The sequence below is a fragment of the Pleurodeles waltl genome, chromosome 5, assembly GCF_031143425.1.
Source record: "Pleurodeles waltl isolate 20211129_DDA chromosome 5, aPleWal1.hap1.20221129, whole genome shotgun sequence".
Taxonomy (NCBI): Eukaryota; Metazoa; Chordata; class Amphibia; order Caudata; family Salamandridae; genus Pleurodeles; species Pleurodeles waltl.
Genome location: NC_090444.1, coordinates 1,588,837,298 through 1,588,864,199, shown reverse-complemented (window position 1 = coordinate 1,588,864,199; position 26,902 = coordinate 1,588,837,298). Strand labels below are relative to the sequence as shown.

At 48.1% G+C, this 26,902-nt stretch overlaps 1 protein-coding gene across 6 annotated transcripts in view; it reads right to left on the bottom strand.

Moving 5' to 3' along the window:
* ASAP2 (ArfGAP with SH3 domain, ankyrin repeat and PH domain 2) overlaps positions 1-26,902 on the bottom strand; it is a 916,066-nt gene that overhangs the window by 211,325 nt on the left and 677,839 nt on the right. For all 6 annotated transcript variants that reach the window (XM_069235900.1, XM_069235899.1, XM_069235896.1 and 3 more), the window contains exon 21: positions 2,958-3,077. In XM_069235900.1, the coding sequence (XP_069092001.1) occupies positions 2,958-3,077 (120 nt within the window). The remainder of the gene's footprint in view (positions 1-2,957; positions 3,078-26,902) is intronic.

The window sequence follows — 26,902 nt, the reverse complement described above, 5'->3', positions numbered from 1 at the left end:
ACAAAACTCTAAATGAGGGTTATGGAATATAGTCAATACACTCAGAAGGTGTGTTGAATCCATATTATGATAAACAGATTAAAAGAAAAAGGACTGCATGTGGGTAAATATGTCAAAAAGACACTTGAAAACCTTTCAGGAATTCAGAAAATAAGAATATTGTCATGTGGATACCACTACAGTGTTCTATAAAAGTGCTTGCAATGTATTCCTTTGAGTTGGATTTAACATGTACAGACTGTAAAGTCTTAATATTATATGGGCCTTGCCAAAGATTCAATAAAATGTACGATGACCATTTTGTTCCAGTGGTCTTATCAAGAATATAGGGGGTTATTACAACTTTGGAGGAGGTGTTAATCTGTCCCAAATGTGACGGATATACCACCAGCCGTATTACGAGTTCCATAGGACATAATGGACTCGTAATACGGCTGGTGGTATATCCGTCACTTTACCGTCACTTTTGGGACGGATTAACACCTCCTCCAAAGTTGTAATAACCCCCATAGTTTGCTTAATACAAATCAAACAAGTTACTTACCTTCAGTAACGCCTTATCTGATAGAGACTCTATCTATTTGCAGATTCCTTACCTTAGAATATTCCCAGATGTGAGACTCGATCCGCAGTTATTTTGAGCAATCCCCCAAATCCGCTGGTAAGTGCAGGCATTCGGCACTGGCATCGTCTGCGCTGGAAAGGAGGTACACGGTGCCTATACTGGTGTCAGTCCAGCATGCTGACCTCAGTTCTTGACTGTCTTTCCGCACTAGAAGCACTGAGTTAAGCTGAAGAAAAATTATTTGTTTGCCTGTGAGGTCTGAAAGCATGTCTGATCGAGAGAAAAGAGAATGCAGAACAAACAGAGCAGGGAGGATGGGGGTAAGAAATCTGAAGCTAGAAAGTCTCTACCAGATAAGGCGTTACTAAAGGTAAGTAACTTTTTAATCTGACAGAGACTTTTAGCTGCAGATTCCTTCACTTAGAATAAATACCAAAGCAATCTCTTCCCAGAGGTGGGTATGCAGACTGTCTTATACCAAGAAGTCCTGAAGGACTGAAGTGGCAAAGTGCCCATCTAGGACCCAACTGTCGAGGCAGTAGTGTTTAGCAAAGATGTGCAGTGATGCCCACGTAGGTGCGTGACAGATGTCTAGGGCTGGGACTCCTCTAGCTATTGCAGTGGTCACAGCAGTAGCTCTGGTGGAGTGAGTTTTTACTCATCAGGGGGTTGTTTCTTGGTCATTGCGTGCAAAGGAGTGCCCATTGAGAGAATGTTCTCTTTTGAATTGCAGTCCCTTTGTCTGCCCCTGTATATACAACAAGGAGGTGATTGTCCACCCAAAATTCTTTGGTACGATCAATATGTTATGTTATAAGAATTTGCCGAGCGCACTAAACCCAAAGATGTCAAAGCGCTTAGAAAGGCATTATGTAGCCATTTATAGCAGAGTCACGTCTTTAAATGTTTTTTTAAAACAGAAAAGGAGTCAAGACCAGCGGGTTGGGTGGGAAGGGTTTTCCCAAGTTTTTCAGCAGCCACTGAGACTGAGAAACCACCCCATCTAGCCTTCCAAAATCTGGGATTTTTTTTTTTTTTTGTGGAAGGATGATCTGAGAGGCCTGCTAGGAATATACTAGCTAAAAAGTGAGTTGAGATGACCGGACCCTTTCTGATTCAGGGCTAAAAACACCATACAGAGAAATTTAGAAGTGATCCTTTTTTTGATGGTGAGACGGATCCCATCCCTGACGGACATATGTCTAGGTATGTTAAGGACCGAACAGACAGCCGCGTTCTGGGTGATTTGGAGCTTGCGTAGGCATGAGTTCTTAATATCAAGATAAAAAGAATTACAATAATCCAATCGCGAAGTGACCAGGGCGATAACAGAATGGTGAAGTTCCAGGGTAATGTAGGAAAATCTTCCTCAAGATCCTAATAATGAAAAAGCAGGAACTGGTGGTACAGCAGACTTGTGTGTCAAAACTCAAGGTGCTATCAAAATTGACACTCAGGCTTTTGGCTGACTTGATTAGAGTAGGAAGGGACCTACAGTCCTTAGGCCACCAGACGTTGGACCAAATGGAATCCTGTGTGTCAAGTATCAGAACCTCAGTTTTGTCCGCGTTAATTTTTAGGGTGCCGTTCTTTATTCACCTACTGATACTAGTCATACATTGACTGAACTTCTAAGCCACCACAGTAAGATCATTGGAAAGGGTCACAATGATCTTAAATGTAAAATGATAATGCTCTTTTTGGATGCAAAAGGTGGAGTGTCTCCTTCTTTAGAAGGATGAGGTGGGGCAAAAATGATAGGCAAGGTGATGCTTTGGCCGACGTGTCCACCTCCAAAAAGGAAACAGGGATTCTACGAAACAGCTTGCTGGGAAAAAGAAAGCGTACAGTGGTTAACAGAGAGCACCTGCAATTTCCTAATCCTCCTGGAGATCTTTTCACCACAAAGAAGAGAGTTTTGATTGTTAGAAGCTGTAGAGGGCAGCTGTGCATCCAGCCAAAAGATGAACACATGAGAAAGGTGAGAACTAGATTTAGGGCATAATGAAGGACATGGAAGTAAACATGTTGCAAAACTTCAATGAATCTAGTCACAATGGGTGACAAACAGGGAAGGTTGATCTGGCAACCATAAGGAAGTGGAAATGGTGGACAGATATCTTTTTACTGTGCCCGTAGCAAAATCTTGCCAGGCCAGAGAAAGAAGAAAAGGAGAACTTAAAAGAAGGGTGCAGACAGAGGACCAATTTATCTTAATGTACACCATGCACAAACTAGACTGCACAATTTGAAAAAGTAAGCTTTATCTGATGTTATAACATCTTGGAAAACTGAATTATAAACATGAAACAACACTGGAAATAACAAAGCTCTTGTACAAAAGAAAAAAAAAAGACAAACCACTGTAAGTCTGATCATTAAAGACACAAACCTGGAGCTTTTCGTCTGCTGTATCATCATCACTTTCATCCAGATCTTGATTATGATGTAGTCTCCATTCATACTCTACATGAACATGAGAATTGAACCGTCCAGATAATGCCTGCATAAGCTGAGAACACAAATGTAATCACAATAACAGTCACCTTTGATAATAACAATATTCATCAACCAATTCATGAATATTTAATGATTAATCTAGTGGACAGGCTTGTTTGGACATATAAATTAAAATGAAACGATACACAGCAATAACAAATGTTTGTGTGTAAATGATTTCTTCATTAGGCATATACTTGCTTTCAACTTTTGCCTCAGAGATTCTCTTTGATTTGTGCTTATTTTTTTTTATTCGAAGGGCTTGCAGGGATCCATCAATTCATTGTGTTTCACAATAGCAACAATGCTTTACAGCACCAAGTTTTTGAAATTTCACAAGCCAATTTATGGCACCACAATGATCCATCATCATATCTGAATAAGCAATAATTCTGTGCAAAATAAACAGTTTTCAATTTTCACAGACTTGACTTTTCAGCATACTGATATGGAATTACATATGGCTTGTTGTTCACTTGTGCAAAAATTCACAAACCAGTTAAAACTCCACATCAGTCCATCTTATATTATACCAGCAGTTTTGTACACAGTCAAACTTTTTCACATTCATATACAAATGTAACTTTTTAGCTTAGTACTCTTGTCTCTGAAGTGCCTTTATTTGATTATCTATATAAAACCTTCCCATAGCCTTAAAAACGTACTGTATGAGCCTGATCTTAGTGTGGAGCACCTCTCCTAATCTCATTATTTTTAGCATTTTGGATCACCATTGTTCAAACTTAAGTGTTAATCTTGTTTTCCAATATTGCAGGATTATAGAACTTGCAATAAGCGTGACTAAGAAAAGTTTTGGCTTGTGTTCTGTATTAAAATGAACATCCGATCGATACCCCAAGAGCATCAGCTGCGGGTCATTCGGAAAATTGATGTTAATTGTATACCGACAATAATTTTGTATAAAAGCCTAGTAATCCATCATATTTGGGCATTTCCAGATAACGCGATTCCAACTGCCCTCAGCTTCCGTGGAACACCTAAAACATTGTAACTACATTAGAGGATTGATTTTATTCAGAAATGCTGGTGTCCTATTTAGTAGCCATTTGGTCTAGAATTTTTTACAGTGAATATTTAGCCCCTTCACAGTTCAGAAAAACGATGTAGATTTATCTCATTACAGGATGCTGTCATAATAAGCAATTCTTCCCCGAGTGCCATTTCCGTTTAACCCTAGTAAAAACATTGACCTGGTTGTATTTTGAGAGTCCAGCTTTCCAACACTTTATGCATCTGCACAAACTTGCTTCTATTAGATCTTCCACCACATCTGGCTTATTCCTTATACTTTTAGGGTCTATTCTCTTTAAAAAATATGTGATTTGGATAAAGGACCATTGAATGGTTGCTTTTGAATGCCGAATACCTGGTTCTACATCGGCTCACTTTTTCCATGTATTGTAGTTTGAGAAACTGCTGATGGTTCTATATCTGATGATTCTTTATCTGTGAACGGTTTATTTTATGAAAAAGAGGTTGATGTCCTGTTGTAATAGCAACTAATCTGGTTGATACATTAATGACTGGTATATCAAAGTATCTCAAAAGCAATTTTTTTTTTTTTTAATGACCACTACAAAAGCTTATATTGGACCTTTTTTATGTGACTTGATCAAGCATAAATAATGTTTTTTCATATTCCTTCAGGATTAGTTCTGAAAAAAGAGGTTAACGATTGTCCATTCTAACCTTGAGTATTAGAAAACCAACAAAAAAGTGTGCAAAACCTGCAAAATAATATTCTCTCAGATTTGGTAACGCCAAGCCCCCATTCTTTGTCGAACTATAAAGAAAACATGCCACTCTACGAACTTTGCTGTCCCAAATGAAAGCAAAAACAGTCCTTTGACTTCTTTAAAAAAATTATTTGCAGGACACAGGGCAGAGCATTAAATAAAAAATTACACAACAGTAGACTGACATACAAATCAGAATAATTCTGTCCATTATAGATTTAGGTATGTGAAAAAGATTTAACTTTCCTAATTAATGGTACATAGTTTAGCACAAAAAGATCTATGACTTCTGTTGTGTATATATATATATATATATATATATATATATATATATATATATATATATATATATATTCAGGTATCTCTTGGGTGTCTGATTCACAAGGGGCCAGAGTTCTGAAGATACAGTGTATATTGTGTAATTACATTAAATAAATTATATTTTTAATCTGCTGATCTTATATCCTCCCAGCAACAGTAATAGCTGAAACATATTGCAAACCCATTCCTGAATTTCCAAACTGGGTTTTTAGACAAAGTGCTACATTGTCTGCATAAAGTTTAATTTTAGACATCTCGCTGACAAAATGTATAGGGAAACCAAATTCTTCTAGAATGCAGAAAAGACTCTCCCAGTTGACCAAATCATACATAAAGTGCTAAGATGAACAACCTACGTACCTTCAGTCACTCCTTATCTGGTAGAAACAATATCTAGTTGCTGACTCCTTACCTTTGAATTCCCAGGGATCTGACTGGATCCAGAAAGTTTTTTTAATCAGTACCCCAGTGTGCCGTCAGTTAGAGCCGATAGGCTCCGTGTCTGTCGTTGCCAGATATGACATTGCAGATCCTACATAGGTGCCACCCCAGCGCACTGACATTAGTTTCTTTTCATGACTTTCCATGCCAGAAGCAGAGGGCTATAAAGAAACTGACAACCGGTGTCAAAACTAAGGCCCTGAAAGGGGAGTCCCTACCCCTAGAAATCAGTTTGCAGAGCAAGGATGATGGGTGAGTTGGTAAGGAAACTGCAACTAGATATTGCCTCTCCTAGAGAAGGACTTCCAGCGGCAGATTCCTTACCTTTGAATAGATACCCAAGCAAAACTGTGCCAGCAGGTGAGTCTGAGAACCAAGATCATGCTAGAAAGTCCTGCAGAACCGAACAGGCAAAGTGCCCGTCTATGTGGACCTGATGGCAGTAGTATTTGTTAAATGTATGCTGAGATGCCAATGTTACCGCCTGACAGATGTCAAGGACTGGAACTCTGTATGCTAACACAGTATTGCAGCTTTAGCCTGGGTAGAATGCACCTGTAAACCCTTCGGGGGTTCTTCTTGGCCAGTGCGTGCACAGTATAACCCTGTAGGGACCTGGGTTTACGTTGCAGCACCACCCCTTTTTGCCTGTTTTTTTTGGATGCAACGTCGACTGAAGTGCACTGGGTTCCTGCTAACCAGGTCCCCAGGCCCAGTGTTCCTTCCCTGAAACAAGACACCCAATCACTTGATACCCAAGAGACCAGGCCCTTCAGCCCCCCACTTAAGTCCCTAGTAAATGGTACCCCTGGTCCTTAGGCCATGGATACTGAAGAAGGCCCCTCAGAGCTGCAGAACACCTTATGTCACTCTGAGGGACTGAGCACCAACCTTATACAGACTGCCACTGCAGAATGCATGACAAGGTGCTCCCAAAATGTAAAACACAACATGGCACATGTAGGAAGCTGGCCTGGTGTGTGGTGAGCACCTATGGTGTTATCAGCTTATACCAGGTCCACGTATTCCCAATTAGTGAAGTGTAGGCAGTGTCTAGAAAACCAGGGCTCTCTAGAGGTAGCTGAGGATGAGCAGCCAAGACTTATCATGCAGTTACAAAAATAAAGGTACTTTATTATGATAACACAAATACTAAAATACTGTATAAGCAATACCCCAATTGGAGCTAAGTAAAGACACTATTATATAAACATTAGCAAATCAGGAAATAGCATAGAAAGCAATAGCCATTGGTAAAAGCAATAGTGAGGGCCCTATGGGTGGGCCAAACCATATACTACAAAGGTGGACTGTGAAAGGTAATTGCCCACCCAAGGTAGTACAATCAGTAGAGGGGAGCTGGAGGAACTAGGAATCGCACAAGGTAAGTACCAGGGTGCGCCCTAGCGACCAGGAGAGAAGAGGTAAGTGCAAAAATAACAGATGATGGACGGAATGCTGAACAATGCAAACATTCACCCCAAGTCACAAAGATCTGGGTTTAACCCATTGTTTCTTGCTCACCACGCCACCCCAGTTTGGATTCAGCCATATGCAAATCAGTCTTGACCCTGTTCCCCATGGGAACAGTCCAGCCCTAACTATTAAGCCAGGTCCTCCCCGGACTGGAAACAAGGATCCTTGGACCGGTTTCAGGGTATCACACTTCATCAGCCAGGCTAGCTTGAATCCAGTGGCTCAGTGAGCACAGGACCCACGTCTGGGTGTACCCTTCCCACGCAGGGTGACAAAAGCAAAAACAACAGCTGATGGACAGAATGCTGAACAATGCAAATATTCACTCCCAGTCACAAAGATCTGTGTTTTTGCTCACCACACCATCCAAGTTTGGATCCAACCATATGCAAATCAGTCTTGACCCTGTTCCCCATGTGAACAGTCCAGCCCGAACTGCCAAGTCGGGTCCTCCCTGGACCGGAAACAAGTATCCTAGGACCGGTTTCAGGGTATCACCCTTCATCAGCCAGGCTAGCTTGAGGTAAAGTACCTGGTTTTCCCCAAAACCAAGAAGAGGGTTTGTGCAAGACCCAGACAAGACTGGAAGAAACCAAGGGTGGACCCTGACAGAAGAGGAACTGCAAAGGAAGGGGACCAAGTCTAGTTTGCGTTGGAGTGTCCGGTTGTGGCAGGAGCCACTATCCACCCTTCTGTGGTTACAGGACCATGTCAACAGTCGATGAAGAAAGTCAGCAGTGCAGCACAGGAGCAGGAGTGGAGTTGCAGAAGTGATGCAAGGGATGTCCCACGTCGGTGGTCGTGATGCGGGCCGGGGCTACACGAAGCCTGAAGATCTCTTGAAGGAGGAACAAACAGCCTTGGTAGCTGCAAGAGTTGTGGTGCACAGGGGTACTGCCCTGTGAGGAAAGACAAGGGCTTACCGTCTACCAAGTTGGACAGCTGATGGAGAGAACCAAGGGGACTACTCCAGGCCACCACCTGTGATGCAGGATCCATGCAGCTCTGTAGGCGAGACGATCCACACACCCGATCATCAATGCAGTTGGTGCTTGCGGATGCAGGGGAGTGACGCCTTCACTCCAAGGGAGATTCCTTCTTACTTCTTTTGTACGCTGAAGACTCGTCACCCTCAGAGAATGCACAGCCAGCCGGAGAAACAATGTTGCAGAGCGGAGTTGTCGCTGGAGTTGCAGATTGTCTGTTCCTGGAAAATACAGTTGCAGTCCCAGAGGCCACAAGATGAAGTAAACGATACAGAAGAGTGCTGCTGGAATCTTGCACATCCAATCTGAAGACCAACCCAAGAGGGTGACCCTAAATAGTCCTGAAGAAAAAGTAACTTACCTTTGGTAACGAATTATCTGGCAGAGACTCTATATAGCTGCAGATTCCTTACCTTAGAATTCCCTGGTGTGTGCTTCGAATCCGGAATTGTTCTGCTGAGCAGTACCCTGCGTGCGCCGTCGGGTGGTGTCGTCCGTCTCCGTGTGGCGTCGTCAACGTCGTTGGAGCTGCATGTGACATCACAGTTGTCTATATAGATGCCACCTCGGCGCATGTACGTCAGTTCTTTTCCCACAACTTTCCACGCCAGAGGCGCAGAGTCATGGAAGAACCAACAGCATTTAGTTTTTTCACTTGATTGTTTGAAGAAAAAGACATGCCCTTAAGAAAGGCAAAAATACCAAAATATATATATATATCTGCAGAGCAGGGAGGCTTGGGTTGGTGTAAGGAATCTGCAGCTAGATAGAGTCTCTACCAGATAATTCGTTACCAAAGGTAAGTAACTTGTTCATATGATGGAGACTTCTGGCTGCAGCTGCAGATACCCAGGCTATAACTCCTGTAGGTGGGTCTGGAGGATATATTTCATACTAGGAAGTCCTGCAGGACAGAGCGGGCAAAATGTCCCTCTCTCCTCACTTGGCTATCCAGGCAGTAGTGTCTCGCATACGTGTGCAATGAAGCCCACTTTGCCGCTTGGCAGATGTCAAGTACAGGCACGCCACGAGCTAACGCAGTGGTAGCAGCTTTTCCTCTGGTAGAGTGAGCCCTCAGACCCTCCGGAGAGTTCTTCTTGGCCAAAGCGTAGCACATCTTTATGCAGAGAACAACCCAGCGCGAAATGGACCGTTTCTGCACTGCCCGATCCTTCTTTGCACCAACTAGTCCCACAGAGAGTTGGTCGTCCACCTGGAACTCTTTTGTTCGGTCAAGGTAGAACAATAACGCTCTTTTTGGGTCCAGCCAATGGAGACGCTCCTCTTCCTTAGGGGGATGCGGTGGCGCAAAGAACGTGGGCAAGGTGATATTTTGACCCACATGGAAAGGGGTCATCCCCTTGGGGAGGAAAGAGGCACGAGTTCTGAGGACCACTATATTGGGATATATCATGAGATACAGCGGTTTCGATGATAAAGCCTGCAGCTCACTCACTCTCCTGGCAGATGTAATTGCCACCAAAAAGGCAGTTGTGATAGTGAGCAGCCGGAGAGGACAGTTATGTAAGGGATCAAAAGGAGCACACATTATGAAAGTGAGAACAAGATTAAGATCCCACTGGGGCATGACAAAAGGCACAGGCAGAAACCGATGCACAAGCCCTTTCAAAAATCTTTGTACGATGGGAGACTTGAACAAAGATGGTTGGTTGGGCAAGCGTAGAAAAGCCGATAAGGCAGCAAGATAGCCCTTAAGAGTCCATAAGGAGGAACCCTGTTGGGCGAGAGATAGAATAAACAAGAGGATATTAGATGGAGAAGAAGAAAGAGGATCAATAGACCTCTCTGTACAATATGAAACAAAATGTTTCCACCAGCAGGCGTAAATCGACTTAGTAGAAGGACGGCTGGCTGCAAGAATGACATTACAGACCTCAGGAGGGAGGTCATAAACCAGCAACTGTTGCCGCTCATCCTCCACGCATGAAGCCGTAAGGTAGACCGGTTCGGGTGAAGAACCTTCCCATGCTGCTGTGACAGAAGATCCTCCCAAAGATGCAACCTGATTGGAGGACTGATGCTCATTTTGAGAAGCTCTGGATACCAGACTCTCCGTGCCCAATCCAGAGCCACTAGGATTACTTGGGCCCGGTCGTTCTTGATTTTCTTGAGAACTCTGGGCAGAAGTGGTATGGGCGGGAAAGGCTTACAGGAGGCCTGAACTTCACTTGCGGCGAAAAAGCACCACCTAGCGGTAGCCCCCTTGTAAACTCCAATGCGCAAAACTGCTGACATTGCGCGTTCTCTTCAGAGGCAAACCGATCTAACCAAGGCTCTCCCCACTGCTGAAAGAGACCTTGCGCCACCTCCCGATGGAGATAGCATTCATGATCCGCTAAGCATCGAAGGCTGAGGTTGTCCGCCCTGGCGTTCGAAGGACCTGCAAGGTGTTGAACCACCAGGGTTATGCCCTGCTGTTCCAGCCATACCCAAAGAAGCAGAGCCTCTTGACAAAGGGTCCACAACCCCACACCGCCCTGCTTGTTGCAGTACCACATTGTGGTGGTGTTGTACCACCTTCCCTTTCACAACAGGAAGAAATGCTTTTAATGCTAGTCGGATCGCCAAAGCTCATAAGTTGATATGGAGCCCGGATTCAGCCGGAGACCCCTATCTCTACCTCTACCTCTCCCAGATGGCCGCCCCATCCCAGAAGTGACGCATCTGTCACTACTGTGAGATCTGGTTGGGGAAGGGAGAGGAGTCTGCCTTTGACCCAATCGCAGTTCACTAATCGCTACTGCAGATCCTTTGCAGTCCCCTCCGAGATCTGACCCACATCGGTAATATTTCCCTGATGCTGTTCCCATTGGAACTTCAGGTCCCACTGCAGAGCCCTCATATATCTGACTAACAGGATGCAGGAAGCCATGAGTCCCAACAGCCTCAGAGTCTGTCTCACCGAAATCCAGGACAGAGGCCGAAACATCGTTATCATAACCTGAATATCCTGGACTCGCTGCTCAGGAGGATAGGTCCAAAACTGCACTGTGTCCAGAACAGCTCTGATAAAATTGAGCTTCTGAGAGGGAGTCAGGTGTGACTTCGGCACATTGATAGTGAACCCCAGCAAATGCAGGAGGTCCGCCGCTGTCTGGAGATGGATGAGGAGAGCCTGGGGCGTCAGAGCCTTCAACAGCCAATCGTCGAGATAGGGGGAAGACTGAAATCCCTGACATACGCTACCACCGCAATCACCTTTGTGAACACCCAAGGGGCACTGGTGAGACCAAAAGGGAGCATGGTAAACTCAAAGTGCTCGTGGCCCACCTTGAACCGCAGGTAACGCCTGTGGGTGGGCAGGATGGGGATATGAAAATACGCATCCTACAAGTCTAACTCTACCATCCAGTCTCCTTGTTCTAGGGCAGACAAAACCTGAGCAAGAGTGAGCATCTTGAATTTCTCCTTCTTGAGGAAGAGATGGACGTCCCTTAAATCCAGGATAGGGCGATAGTCCTTGCTCTTTTTGGGAATCAGAAAGTAGCAGGAATAACAACCACTGCCTACATCGGGACACTTTCTATGGCTCCCTTGCCCAAAAGAGCTGTAACTTCCTCACGGAGCAAAAGCAAATGGTCCTCCATCAGTTGTTCTTTTGACAGAGGGATAGAGGGAGGAAAAGACTGGAAGGGGAGGGAATAGCCTTTCCGTATGATCTGCAAGACCCATTTGTCCGTTGGGATGGAAAGCCAGTGAGGGAGATGAAATTGAATTCTCCCTCCAACTGGACGGACATGGTCCTGCAGAACCATACTAGGAGGGCTTGGGCACAGTGGAGGGGGGCTGTGTGTTGGCCGACCGCTGGCCAGACCCTCAGGGTCTGATGGTACCACGACCACTTCCACTCCTGGGATGGCGTGAAGCCTGAGGACAGTGGCTAAGTTGTGGCTGGCGTGGTACTGCTCCCCTTCCGAAGCCTAGAAAGGGGCGGAACACAGACTGCTGTGGTGCTGGAATTGAGAGGCCCAATGATCTGGCCGTAGCTCGAGAATCCTTAAACCTCTCTAGCGCGGAGTCTGCCTTCTCACCAAAAAGGAGCGAGCCATCAAAGGGCATGTCCATCAAACTCGACTTGACATCCCCTGAAAAGACAGCTGAACGTAGCCAGGCGTGACGACGTAGGGCCACTGTTGATGCAATCGCTTTACCCAGCGAGACGGTCGTGTCCAATCCACACCTGATAGTAAACTTGGCTGCATCCTTCCATCTTTGACCGCCTGGGTGAGAGTGTCCCGTACGCCCTCCGGGATCTGGGGCAGCACCTGTGCCACCGTATCCTAAAAGTATGGGGAAAATGGCCCAATAGGCAAGAGGTTTTTACTGACCTCAATGCCAGGCTGGAGGAAGAAAACATTTTATTTCCAAGCTTATGCAGCCTCTTGGATTCCCTACCCGGGGTAGCGGAAGGGAAGGCACCACGGGAAGTAGAGGCTTGGACCACCAAGCTCTCCGGGGTTGGTGTTGAGTAAGGAAACTAGGGTCACTCGGAGCGGGTCATTGGAGGCGGCAGACTGTCCTATTCACAGAAGCCCCTTTGCTGGGATTGGACCATGTTCCCAGAAGGACGTCTGTTAGGGCCTCATTGAAGGGCAACATCGGCTCTGATGTAGTCACCCCTGGCTGAAGCACCTCTGTCAGGAGATTCGTCCTGACTAGCACCGTGGGCAAGTCTAGGTCCAAGACCTCAGCTGCCTTACGCACCACCATAGCATAAGAAGCTCCCTCCTCAGTAGCCACATTAGGAGGAGAGAGCATACCAGTATCTGGAGTTGTGTCCAGTCCACGGGCCTCCCCTAGATCCTTGTACCAGTCCTGTTCATGTTCCAGGTCGTACTCTAAAGGGTCCACAGATCCCTCCCACTCCTCTCCTATGCCTGGCTGTTCAGAATAAGGCTCAGGAAATGATCTGGGCTGAACTGGCGCAGTCGAAGTTGTAGTCGTACGACATCGCTCCAGCTCTGGTTCATCCGGAATGAGGATGAGGTTACCCTTGGTGGGCGCCAGTGGTGGAGGAAGTGTTGATATCAGACCCGGCACTGCAGGAGGTCGAATGCGAAGGACCGGCGGCAGTCCGGATCCGGTATCAGATCCAGGGGTCCCCAACGGTGCAGAGGCCGAAGCCGCCGACTTCAAACCCGATGGGACCCCTGATGACCACAGGAGGCCCAAAGACCCACCTGAGGGTGAAGCCCACTCAAAAAAAAGGCGCATGGCCTCGTAAAATTCCTTAAAATGGAGCGGGGATCACTCCGGTCCCTGGAAAAGGGGGAAGACGCGGAGCCAACCCTAGCGACGGTTCTGCGGACCCGCGCTCGGAATGTCAACGTTCCCTAGACACCTCGTCGGCCGACGGGATAGCGAAGTCAAAGTTCGCTTAGACTTCTTGTTGTGCTTCCTACCTGAGTGATCGGATGACCTCGAATGCGAGGAAGAGGACTTGGGGCTCCGGGAGCGGTGCCGCGACCTCCTCCTACTGTGGGACGGTGACCTTCTCGGAGTCGAGCCGACCAAAGACGGCTGTCGGCCCACAAGAAGTTTGAGGGATCTCTCAAGGCCTTTGGAGCTATGGCCCAACAGTCGGAAGACAAAGTGGAGTTGTGATCCTTCTCTAAGCACCAGAGACACACTTGGTGCGGATCCGTAACCGACATGGTGCAATGACATGCACCACATGGTTTGAATCCAGTCATTCTAGAAGACATACTTCAAACAATCAAGAAAAAACCTCGACGTCCGTCAAAGAAAAGGGTAGCTCTTATCCAGATCTGCGCTTAACCGGTGTAGGAGGCTGGACTGGCTTGTAGTGAGTACCAAGGGGTACTTGCACCTTGCACCAGGCCCAGTTATCCCTTATTAGTGTATAGAGTGTCTAGCAGCATAGGCTGATAGATAATGGTAGCTTAGCAGAGCAGCTTAGGCTGAACTAGGAGACGAGTGAAGCTCCTACAGTACCACTAGTGTCACTTGCACAATATCATAAGAAAACACAATACACAGATATACTAAAAATAAAGGTACTTTATTTTTATGACAATATGCCAAAGTATCTCAGAGTGTACCCTCAGTGTGAGGATAGCAAATATACACAAGATATATATGTACACAATACCAAAAATATGCTGTATAGTCTTAGAAAACAGTGCAAACAATGTATAGTTACAATAGGATGCAATGGGGACACATAGGGATAGGGGCAACACAAACCATATGCTCCAAAAGTGGAATGCGAACCACGAATGGACCCCAAACCTATGTGACCTTGTAGAGGGCCGCTGGGACTATTAGAAAATAGTGAGGGTTAGAAAAATAGCCCACCCCAAGACCCTGAAAAGTGAGTGCAAAGTGCACTAAAGTTCCCCAAAGGACATAGAAGTCGTGATAGGGGAATTCTGCAGGAAAGACACAAACCAGCAATGCAACAACAATGGATTTCCAGTCGAGGGTACCTGTGGAACAAGGGGACCAAGTCCAAAAGTCACAAGCAAGTCGGAGATGGGCAGATGCCCAGGAAATGCCAGCTGTGGGTGCAAAGAAGCTGCTACTGGACAGTAGAAGCTGAGGATTCTGCAGGAACGACAAGGGCTAGAGACTTCCCCTTTGGAGGATGGATCCCCCACGTCGTGGAGAGACGTGCAGAAGTGTTTTCCCGCCGAAAGACCGCCAACAAGCCTTGCTAGCTGTAAGTCGTGCGGTTAGCGTTTTTGGATGCTGCTGTGGCCCAGGAGGGACCAGGATGTCGCCAATTGCGTCTGGGGACAGAGGGGGCGTCGAGCAAGACAAGGAGCCCTCTCAGAAGCAGGCAGCACCCGCAGAAGTGCCGGAACAGGCACTACGAAGAAGAGTGAAACGGTGCTCACCCGAAGTTGCACAAAGGAGTCCCACATCGCCGGAGACCAACTTAGAAAGTCGTGCAATGCAGGTTAGAGTGCCATGGACCCAGGCTTGGCTGTGCACAAAGGATTTCCGCCGGAAGTGCACAGAGGCCGGAGTAGCTGCAAAAGTCGCGGTTCCCAGCAATGCAGTCTGGTGTGGGGAGGCAAGGACTTACCTCCACCAAACTTGGACTGAAGAGTCACTGGACTGTGGGAGTCACTTGGACACAGTTGCTGGATTCAAGGGACCTCGCTCGTCGTGCTGCGAGGAGACCCAGGGGACCGGTGATGCAGTTCTTTGGTGCCTGCGGTTGCAGGGGGAAGATTCCGTCGACCCACGGGAGATTTCTTCGGAGCTTCTAGTGCAGAGAGGAGGCAGACTACCCCCACAGCATGCACCACCAGGAAAACAGTCGAGAAGGCGGCAGGATCAGCGTTACAGAGTTGCAGTAGTCGTCTTTGCTACTTTGTTGCAGTTTTGCAGGCTTTCAGCACGGTCAGCAGTCGATTCCTTGGCAGAAGGTGAAGAGAGAGATGCAGAGGAACTCTGATGAGCTCTTGCATTCGTTATCTCAGGAATCCCCAGAGACAGAGACCCTAAATAGCCAGAAAAGAGGGTTTGGCTACCTAGGAGAGAGGATAGGCTAGCAACACCTGAAGGAGCCTATCAGAAAGAGTCTCTGACGTCACCTGGTAGCACTGGCCACTCAGAGCAGTCCAGTGTGCCAGCAGCACCTCTGTTTCCAAGATGGCAGAGGTCTGGAGCACACTGGAGGAGCTCTGGACACCTCCCAGGGGAGGTGCAGGTCAGGGGATTGGTCACTCCCCTTTCCTTTGTCCAGTTTCGCGCCACAGCAGGGCTAAGGGGTCCCTGAACTGGTGTAGACTGGCTTATGCAGAAATGGGCACCATCTGTGCCCATGAAAGCATTTCCAGAGGCTGGGGGAGGCTACTCCTCCCCTGCCTTCACACCATTTTCCAAAGGGAGAGGGTGTAACACCCTCTCTCAGAGGAAGTCCTTTGTTCTGCCATCCTGGGCCAGGCCTGGCTGGACCCCAGGTGGGCAGAAACCTGTCTGAGGGGTTGGCAGCAGCAGCAGCTGCAGTGAAACCCCTGAAAAGGCAGTTTGGCAGTACCAGGGTCTGTGCTACAGGCCACTGGGATCATGGGATTGTGCCAACTATGCCAGGATGGCATAGAGGGGGCAATTCCATGATCATAGACATGTTACATGGCCATATTCGGAGTTACCATTGTGACGCTGTACATAGGTAGTGACATATGTGTAGTGCACGTGTGTAATGGTGTCCCCGCACTCACAAAGTCCGGGGAATTTGCCCTGAACAATGTGGGGGCATCTTGGCTAGTGCCAGGGTGCCCTCACACTAAGTAACTTTGCACCTAACCTTTACCAGGTAAAGGTTAGACATATAGGTGACTTATAAGTTACTTAAGTGCAGTGGTAAATGGCTGTGAAATAACGTGGACATTATTTCACTCAGGCTGCAGTGGCAGGCCTGTGTAAGAATTGTCAGAGCTCCCTATGGGTGGCAAAAGAAATGCTGCAGCCCATAGGGATCTCCTGGAACCCCAATACCCTGGGTACCTCAGTACCATATACTAGGGAATTACAAGGGTGTTCCAGTAAGCCAATGTAAATTGGTAAAATTGGTCACTAGCCTGTTAGTGACAATTTGAAAGAAATGAGAGAGCATAACCACTGAGGTTCTGGATAGCAGAGCCTCAGCGAGACAGTTAGTCACTACACAGGTAACACATTCAGGCACACTTATGAGCACTGGGGCCCTGGCTGGCAGGGTCCCAGTGACACATACAACTAAAGTAACATATATACAGTGAAAAATGGGGGTAACATGCCAGGCAAGATGGTACTTTCCTACAACCGGCACGGAAGGAAAAGAACTAACGTACACGCGCCGAGGTGGTGTCTATATAGACAACCGTGATGTCACAGACAACTCCAAGGAGGCTGACGCCACGTGGAGCCAGACGACGCACGCGGATCTGAAAGACGCCACCCGATGGCGCACGCAGGGTACTGCTCAGCAGAAAAATTCCGGATTTGAAGTTGACACCAAGTAATTCAAAGGTACGGAATCTGCAGTCAGAAGTCTCTATCAGATAGGGGGGGATTGGTCACCTAGCAGGGTGACGACCTATCAGGAGGGGGCTATGACAACACTTACCTGACCAGGCCACTCAGATGCTCCCTGGGGCCTCTGCCCACCTTGGATTCAAGATGGCAGAATCAAGCGACCACCTGGAGGAGCTCTGAGCACCACCCCAGGGGTGGTGATGGACAGGGGAGTAGTCACTTCTCTTTCTATTGTCCAATGTGCCCTTCAAAGCATAACAGTGGCTTGGGGAGGCTACCTCTCCCAAGCCATGTAACACCTATTTCCAAGGGAGGGGATGTTACCTTCCTCTCCCAAAGGAAATCCTTTGTTCTGCCTCCCTCAGCCTGAGCTAGTCAAGAAGCCAGAGGGCAGAAAACTGTCTGTGGCGTGGCAGCAGTGCGGGCTGCCTGGAAAACCCCAGAAGACTTGTATAAGCAATGTGGGGGTCATCTAAGGAGCCCCCAGAGTGAATGGAATCATACAACCAACACTGGCAACAGTATTGTGGTATGATTCAGACGTGTTTGATACCATACATGTCCCGGTTCGGAGTTACCATTATGGAACTGTGTCCAGTACACGCATAAAATGGCTTAACCGCACTTACGAAGTCCAGTGTAATGAAGCTGAAGTTCATGGGGCACCTCTGCTCATGCAGGGGTGCCCTCACACACAGGTACCTGCACACTGCCCTTTGGGCTAGGAGGGGCTACCATAAGGGTGACGTGCAGTGACCTGTAGTGAAAGGGTGCATGCACCTTTTCACGCAGGCTGCACTGGCAGGCCTGCAGACACATCTTGCATGGGCTCCCTTGGATGGCACAATACATGCTGCAGCCCATGGGGAACCCCAGGTGCCCCAATGTCCTGGGTACCTAAGTTTCATATATTAGAGACTTATACGGGGGCACCAGGTTGCCAATTGTGGGGTGTTATCACCTCACCCAGGCAGGATGGACATTCCAGGGTGGGAAGCTTCAAAGGCCTTGCTGCCTTTAAAATGCGACCCCGGCCCCTCGAATTGGGAGATGACCAGCCCCCCTGTCCTGACCCCATTTTTATGCCAGCAGCACAGGTGGGAAAATTAGACAGATTAGGAGGTTTGCCCATTTATGCCAGTCCCACCCCTAAGGTAGACGAGCTGAAATGGACACTAGATTTCAAATTCCTCCATCTTCTCTGGAACAAATTTGGCCACTAGGGTTAGGGTTATGCTCACCTCCCAGAAGAAGTGGTAATATAAAGTGTGTAGACACCCTAAAGGTGGTCAGCCTATTGGCTACTGCTTGACACTCCCTGTTAAGCCCCTAAATTGAGTATTTAGGTGGCACCCCTGAACCCTAGAACTCAGATCCTGACTACCTATGAACAAGGACAAAGAAGAGTTACCCCCGCAGAAGAAGAGGAAGAAGGAACTCAGTACCAACCCTTCCGGTCTGCCTGCTGACCTGAATGAACTCTGCACAAAAGACTCGTCCTGCAGGTTCAAGAAACCTCCCCAGCTGTACTGAGCCCGAATCCACCCAATGGTCTCCCCTCCTGGACTCATCCAAGTCGTCTGCAGCCCCCATCTCAAGTCTTCAACCTACCTGCTTGTCGTCTCTGACTGGCTTCCTAGCCAGAGCCTGCAGCCTTTCTTTGTAACCCAGGAAATCAGATTCTTGCAACCCGAACTAAGAAGAAGGATTGCTGACCTGCAAGCCTGCAGAGACGACGGAAGACCACAACTGCTTTGGCCCCAGTCCTACCGGCCTGTCTCCTGACTCGAAAAAACGGCAACAGCGACGCATCAAACAGGGACCAACGACCTCTGAAGCCTCAGAAGACTGCCCTGAGCCTAAGGACCAAGAAACTCCTGTGAGCAGTGGCTCTGCTCAAGAAACAGCAACAATATTGCAACTTTTCTGCAACTTTCAAAGACTTCACTCTTCCCGCCTGAAGCGTGAGACTTCATCCTCTGCACCCGACGCCCCCGGCTCGAGATCCAGAGAACCAACACCACACGGAGGACTCCCACTCGACTGCGACCCTGTGAGTAACCTGAGACAACCCCCCTGGACCTCCACAGCGATGCCTGCAGTGAGGAGGCACAAAGAGGGTGTTAGCCACCCTCAAGGACAGTAGCCATTGGCTACTGCCCCGCAGACCTAAACACACCTATAAATTGAGTATTTAGGGGCGACCGTGAATCCAGGAAAACAGATTCCTGCAACCTACAACAAGAAGAAGGGCTGCTGACCTGAAAGCCCCGCAGAGACAACGGAGTCAAGAACTGACTTGGCCCCAGCCCTACCGGCCTGTCTCCAGACTCAAAGAACCTGCACAGTGACGCATCCAGCGACCTCTGAGGACCCAGAGGACTGACCTGCACCCAAAGGAACAAGAAACTCCAGTGGAAAGCGGCTCAGTCCAAGAAACAACCATCTTTAAAGGGACTCCTGCCCCACTCCGGAAGCGTTCGTCCCCAACACTCTGCACCTGATGCCCCCAGCTCGTGTCCAGAAGAACCAACATTGCAGAGAGGACCCCAGGTGACTCCTACGACGTGGACACCCTGAGACGACCTCCCTGCACCCCCACAGCGACACCTGCAGAGAGGATCCAGAGGCTTCCACTGACCGTGACTGCCTGGGAACAAAGGAACTCAACGCCTGGAAGAAGCACTGCACCCGCAGCCCCGAGAGGAACCAACTACCGGTGCAGGAGTGACCAGAAGGCAGCTCCCCTCCTTGCCCAGTCAATGGCTGTCACAAGAAGCCCCCCTGTGTCCTGCTTGCACCGCCAGAGTGACCCCAGGGTCTCTACATTGATTCCTATCTGAATCCCGACACCTACTTCACACACTGCTCCCGGCAGCCCCTGTGCCGCTGAGGGTGTATTTTGTGTCCCTGTTTGAGAACCCCCCAGTGCTCTACAAAACCCCCCTGGTCTGCTCCCTGAGGTCGCAGGTACTTACCTGCTTGCAGACCGGAACCGGAGCATCCCTTGTCTCCATAGGCGCCTATGCTATTAGGGCCCTACTTTGACCTCTGCACCTGACCGGCCCAGTGTTGCTGGTGCTGGGTGTTTGGGGTTAACTTGATCCCCCAACGGTGGGCTGCCTATGCCCAGGAGACTGAACTTTTACGTGTTTTACTTACCTGAGAAACTATTACTTACCTCCCCCAGGAACTGTTGATTTTTGCAGTGTCTACTTTTTAAATATCTATTTGCCATTTTTGCCAAAACTGTATACATTACTATTTTAATTCAAAGTTCCATACTTACCCTTGTCAAGTACCTTACAATTTATGTACTTACCTAAATTCTGAATCTTGTGGTTCTAAAATAATTTAAGAAAATATTATTTTCCTATATAAAAACCTAATGGCCTGGAGTTAAGCCTTTGAGTGTGTGTTCTTATTTATTGCCTGTGAGTGTACAACAAATGCTTAACATTATCCTCTGATAAGCCTACTACTCGACCACGCTACCACAAAATAGAGCATTAGAATGATCTAATTTTACCACTATCAATCTCTATGGGGAACCCTTGGACTTTGTGTACACTATCTCTCACTTTTAGATAGTATATACAGAGCCAACTTCCTACAACCTCCCTCTAGTGAGAGTGGCTTAAGGTCCAGAGAAACTCTCTGAAGAGGAGAATCTGTTAGAGAGATTAGCTTGGAGAGTTGCCCCGTAAGACAGAATCCTAGCAATAGAAAAAGAAAGAAGAGAAATGGGTTTAGCACCCATGGATGATGGCAGCAATGTCAGGGGCAGAGCAGAGCACTTTGACCTTAAAATCCACAAAGGGATTGTCCCTAGATATGAGAAAGGTGATGATATTACCAAACGGTTCACAGCCTATGAGAGGGTCTGTGTAGCAACAAAACTTGATAAACAGCATTGGGGCTCTCCTCTGTGGGAACTGTTCTCAGGAAAGTGCAGGGATAGACTCCTGACACCGAATGAGGCAAATGCAAGGTCCTATGATCTCATGAAGGATACCCTGATTGAGGGCTTTTGGCTTACTCCTGAGGAGTGCAGAATTAAGTTCAGAGAGACTTGAAAAACCCAGAGCCAGTCTTGAGTTGATTTTGTGGACTTCTCAGTAAAAACACTAGATAGCAGGTTACAAGTTAACAATGTGCAGGATTATGAAGGACTTTACAATTCAGTAATGAAAGAGCATCTGTTGAGTAATTGTGCGCAGGAAACGTTACACTAGTTCTGGGAGACCTAGGTCCATTTTCTCCTCAAGAATTGGGGGAATAAGAGAGACCACTGGGCCAAAACAAGGGAGAGCAAAACTTACACTTTTTGGGGGAGGAGGTGCTTAGGGGGGCACAAGAAAGAGGCCAACAAGCCCCCACAAGGGAAAGAGGGTAATCTAAATAAGGACACACGTAAAGAATCTTCAAAAGGCCCTCAACAACCTGTACAGGAGGGTGGGCCTTGAGCCTCCTCACAGTTCAAGGCTGGGTACAAAAAGAAACACTGGGATTCCAAATAGACTTGGTGTCATGATTGCAAGGCTCTCGCACACCAAACTGGAGACCAGATCTGCCCCCACAAAAAGAATGCCTTTAGTGCACCAGCAGTAAATATGCTGGTAAGTCTCCAGATGGGATTTCAGGTAGGCCCTTCAGTGAACCTACTAAGGCAACTTTAGTCTCTGGGGGTGGGATGAAGTTACCTGCCCTGGCTGTCTGGCCCAGTACTCTGGAGAGATACAGACAACAGCCTCATATTAATGGGAATCAAGTTGAAGCACTGAGAGACACTGGTGCCAGTGGCACCATGGTGACTGAGCAACTGGTGTCCTCACAACAGTATCTGGCTGGTGAGACATACACAGTCCTCAACGCTGATAATCAGGCTAAGGAAGACCCCAAGGTGCCGTTATCCTTAGAATGGGGAGGGGTTACTGGCCAGAAGAAGTTGGTCGTATCCCCTGCTCTACCGGTGCAATGTCTGCTGGGAAATGTTCTGGAGTCCTCAGCATGGGCTGAGGGAGAAAGAAAGACCCATGCAGCTATGCTGGGTATCACTGAATGGGTCTATGTAAAAACAAGAGCACAAGGCAAGGCCCAGGGTGAAAACGTACAGTTGGAGTCTGGAATAATGGCCCAACCTATCAAGAAGAAAGGCAAAAAGTCTGGCAAGGCAGCTTCCAATCTGACACCAGACCAGGTCCCCTCTCCTCAAGGATAAGACCTTTCAGCCCTGAGAGAACTGAGCCTCAGGAACTTGGGCCTTACAAGGCAGAGCTTCTAGGACCGGGGGACCCTTCTGGAGGATCTGTGTCAGGGACAGAGGACCTGTCCCACTCTTGAAGAACTGAGACAGAAAGCTGCGTATCAGGAAAAGGGACTTATCAGTGGCTCCCACAGGACCTATGGGACTCCTTAACATTGAGGCCAAAGACCCCAAACCTGGTGCTACCAGGACAGTGGTGGTGTCCCAGCAATTTAAAGAGATTCTCCTCACTTTGGCCCATGATATCCTCCTAGCTGGGAATCTTGGCCAGGTCAAACATGGAGTGGGCTGGTAAACCACTTCTACTGTCCAGGTATGTCCAAAAAGGAGACAAGTTTTGTAACTCCTGTCCTCCTGTCAAGCCAGCGGCAAGACAGGTGACCATCCAAACCCCCCTTAATTCCACTTCCAGTGTTTGGGGTTCCTTTGAAAGGGTAGGGATTGATATTGTTAGTCCCCTCGATCTTCCAACAGCATCAGGGAACAGATTTATACTGGGTGTAGCGGATCATGCAACCAGGTACCCTGAAGCAATTCCTCTAAGAACTACTACTGCCGCTGCACTAGCTAGAGCACTCATTTGTGTATTCACCAGAGCGTGCTTTCCAAAGGAGGTGGTGTCAGACAGAGGTACCAACTTCAGGTCTGGCTACCTAAAACACATGTGGGCTAAATGTGGTGTGACCTATATGTTCACCACCCCCTATCATCCACAAACCAATGGCCTTGTTGACAGATTGGACAAGACATTAAAAGGCATGATTGGTGGACTCCCTCAAAAACTCAGGAGGAGATGGGATGTCCTACTGCCATGCCTGCTTTTTGCTTACAGAGAAGGGGCACAGAAAAGAGTGAACTTGCTTGTTTATTTAACATCTTTTTGACGTTTAGCGCTAAGTCCCGTAAATAGCAGCACAGAGAGGGGTGGGGGAAGGAACACCGCATGTAAAGGTCAGGAGGGCCGCATGCGGCCCCTGGGCCATACTTTGAGTATCAATCGCATATGGTGTGTGTTTAGGAGCCTGTGGCTCCTAGGGCCCTCCGAAACAACTGGAGCAGAACCTACCTCACCCTGGAAAGACAGGAGGAAGTCACCTACCTGGTGGACTTTGGATCTTGCAGGAGCCCACAAAAGGGTTATCCATGTAAACTGCCTGAAACCCTATCATGATAGAGTTGAGATGACCATGGTCACTAATGAGGGACAGGAAGCAGAAAGTGAATCTCGCCCTGCTCTCTCCAGCAATCCAAATGATGGCTCAGTAGAGGGAGTTGTCTCTTCAGACACCCTCACTGACCAAGAGCAGGCTGATTGTAAGCAAGTCTTGCAGCAGTATGCTGAGATCTTCTCCTTGACCCCCGGTCAACCTAACTGGTGCACACAAGACGTGGACACTGGGGACAGCTTACCTATCAAAAACAACATTTACAGACAGTCCGACTGAGTCAAAGAGAGCATCAAAGCTGAATAACTGGAATTGGGAGTCATTGAGTACTCTGAAAGTCCCTGGGCCAGCCCAGTGGTTTTAGTCCCCAAGCCTCATTCCCACAGTGGAAAGGGAAAGAAGGAAGCTGGCCTGATGTGTGGTGAGGTAAGGTACTTACAACTTATACCAGGTCCAGGTATCTCCCATTAGTGTAGTGTAGGCAGTGACTAGAAGCCAGGCTTTCTATAAGTAGCTGTGGATGAGCAGCCAAAGCTTATCTAGGAAACATGCAAAGCTCATGCAATACTACTGTGGTCACAAAGCACTTACACACATGAAGGAAAACACTCAGAGTTACAAAAAAAAGGTACTATATTTTAGTGACACAATTACCAAAAAGTACTAGAGAGGCAGCCCTCCAATAGGAGGTAAGTAACACACTAGATATGTACACTAGTAATCAGAAATAGGCATAAATAGCAATAGAAAACAGTGCAAATAGCAACAGATAAAAATGACCTTAGGGGGGAAGCCCAAACCATGTATACAAAAATGTAATGAGAATGCAGGACCCCCTCCCCAGGTAAGTGGAATGTGTAGAAGGGAGCTGGGTGAACTAGGAAACCCCAAAGGTAAGTACCACAGTGCCTCCCAGTGACCAGGAATAAAGAGTGAGTTACTGGATTTTCCCCAAACCACCCAAAAAGGACTAAAACAAGAAAATGCAACACCCAGACAAAGCTGCAAGAAACCAGTGGTGGAATTCTGAAGAGGAAGACCTGAAAAAGAAGGGGACCAATTCCAGAAGTTGCAGGAGTGTCTGGTGGTGTGGCAGGAGCCACTACCCACTTGTCTGTGGTTGCAGGGGTTGGTCGACGGTAGGACGAAGACGGCTAGCAATGCAGCCCTGGAGTTGGTGAAGAGTTCCTGGAGGATGCAGCAGACGTCCTACAACGGATGGAAGATTGCAGTCTGTCTGTGGCGTGGAAAAGCCACCAACCATCCTTGGCAAAGGCAGAAGTCACAGTGGACGAAAAGTAGAGCTGCTGGGGACCAGCAAGTTCCAGGAGGGCTCAACACACTGGTATAGGACCCGGGGCACCCTTAGCAAGGCAGAGAGTCCACAGAAGAAAAGGCAGACCCCACAGGAGATCCACTGGAAAAGGATCCAGGAGTCCAGGAGGGAAGTCGATGCAGCACAACTGAAGAAGGGTCCCACGCCGCAGGAGAAGCACACAGAGAGCTGTGCTGAGGGTTTGGGCTACATAGAGCCTGAATATCCCATGGAGGCAATGCCAACAAGCCTTGGTAACTGCAAGAGACTCGGTGGGGGACTGTCCTGCGTGGGAAGGCAAGGGCTTTCCATCACCAAAGCTGGACAGCTGGTAGAGAGGACCAAGGGGACCACTCCAGACCACCACCCGTGATGCAGGATCTACGCTGCTCAGGATGAGAGGAGATCCACACAGCGGATTGTTGTTGCAGTTGGTGCCTGCGGATGCAGGGGAATGACTCCTTCACTCCAAGGGAGGTTCCTTCTTCCTTCACATGCAGGCTGAAGACCTGCCGCCCTCAGAGGATGCACAACCGGGGAAATATTGCAGAAGATGGAAGGAGCCATGGAAACAATGTTGCAAGCAGAGTCTTTGGCGTAGATGTGGATGCAGACTGTCGGTACCCGGAAGGTCCAGTGGCAGTTCCAGTGTCCAGAAGTCGAAATGGAGGTTGCAGAGGAGTCCTGCTGGAATCTTGCAAGCCAAATATAAGGACCCTCACAAGAGGGAGACACTAAATAACCCTGAAAGGGGGACTGGTCACCTAGCCAGGTGACCACCAATCAGAAAGGGGCTTTAACATCACCGGCCTGACCTGGCCACTCAGATGCTCCCAGAGGCCTCTGCCCACCTTGGATTTAAGATGGCAGAATCAAGGGACCCTCTGGAGCAGGTCTGGGCACCACCCCTGGGGTGGTGATGGCCAGGGGAGTGGTCACTCCCCATTCCATTGTCCTGTTTCGCGCCACTGCAGGGACTGGGGGTCCCTGAACTGGTGCAGGCTGGTTTATGCAAGGAGGGCACCAAATGTGCCCTTCAAAGCATATCAGCGGCTTGGGGAGGCTACCCTTCCCAAGCCATGTAACACCTATTTCCAAAGTGAGAGGATGTTGCCCTCCCCCATCCTCCTAGAGGAAATCCTTTGTTCTGCCTTCCTGGGCTTGAGCTGATCAAGCAGCAGGAGGGCAGAAACACTTCTGAGGGGTGGCAGCAGCTTGGGCTGCTCAGAAAACCCCAGAAAGCTGGTAGGAGCAATACAAGGGGGTCCTCTAAGGAGCCGCCTGAGTACATGGAATCATACTTCCAATACTGGCAATTGGTCTTAGATTTATTCTTGGAGTGTCTCATTTACGGCCTCTGTGGGTACAACAAACGCTTAGCACTACCCTCTGATAAGCCTAACTGGTCATCCACACTACCACAAAATTGAGCATTAGCCCTATCTACTTTTGCTTCTGCAAACCAATTGGGGATCCATAGGACTCTCTGCAAAGCGTATTTCATTTTAGTGCAATGTACAGAGAGCCACCGTCCTAGAAAGATGCAAACTCTCCTGCCTTCTCGCCCATCTGGCACCTAAATAGGCAAGAAAATTAGCTAAGCAGAAGGGGTGTCACACTTCCAGACTGGGAACACCCTTAGGGTGTCCAGCATGAAGTGGACACCACTTTAGAAATTCCGCTATTGTGTGTGGGGTGAATTTAGGAACTCTGGTAGGGTAATACCCACTCCCCCCTTCACTCCCCATAATGCCCCCAAACTGAGTATTTAAGGGATCTTTTGCTACCAGATTCTCAGACCTTCATTGGACCCAACAGGAGAAGTGGACAAGAGACCTGCTGACCCTCGGAACTGAGGAGCACGACTGACTTGGTGCCAACCCTGCTGGTCTCCTTGCTGCACCCAACCCTCGGGGAGAAACTGTCCTGCCCTGCCGCCTCAAAGAAGCTGGGTGAGCAGCCAGTGCTTTGCAAATCGCCAGGAGGAAAACCCTTGGAGTAGATTATCCGTAGGCACCAAAGAAAACCCTGAGATGATCGGGACTGCCAAAAACCCAATGCTGGACATCACCACTACACTGGAGCACTCTAGTCCCTG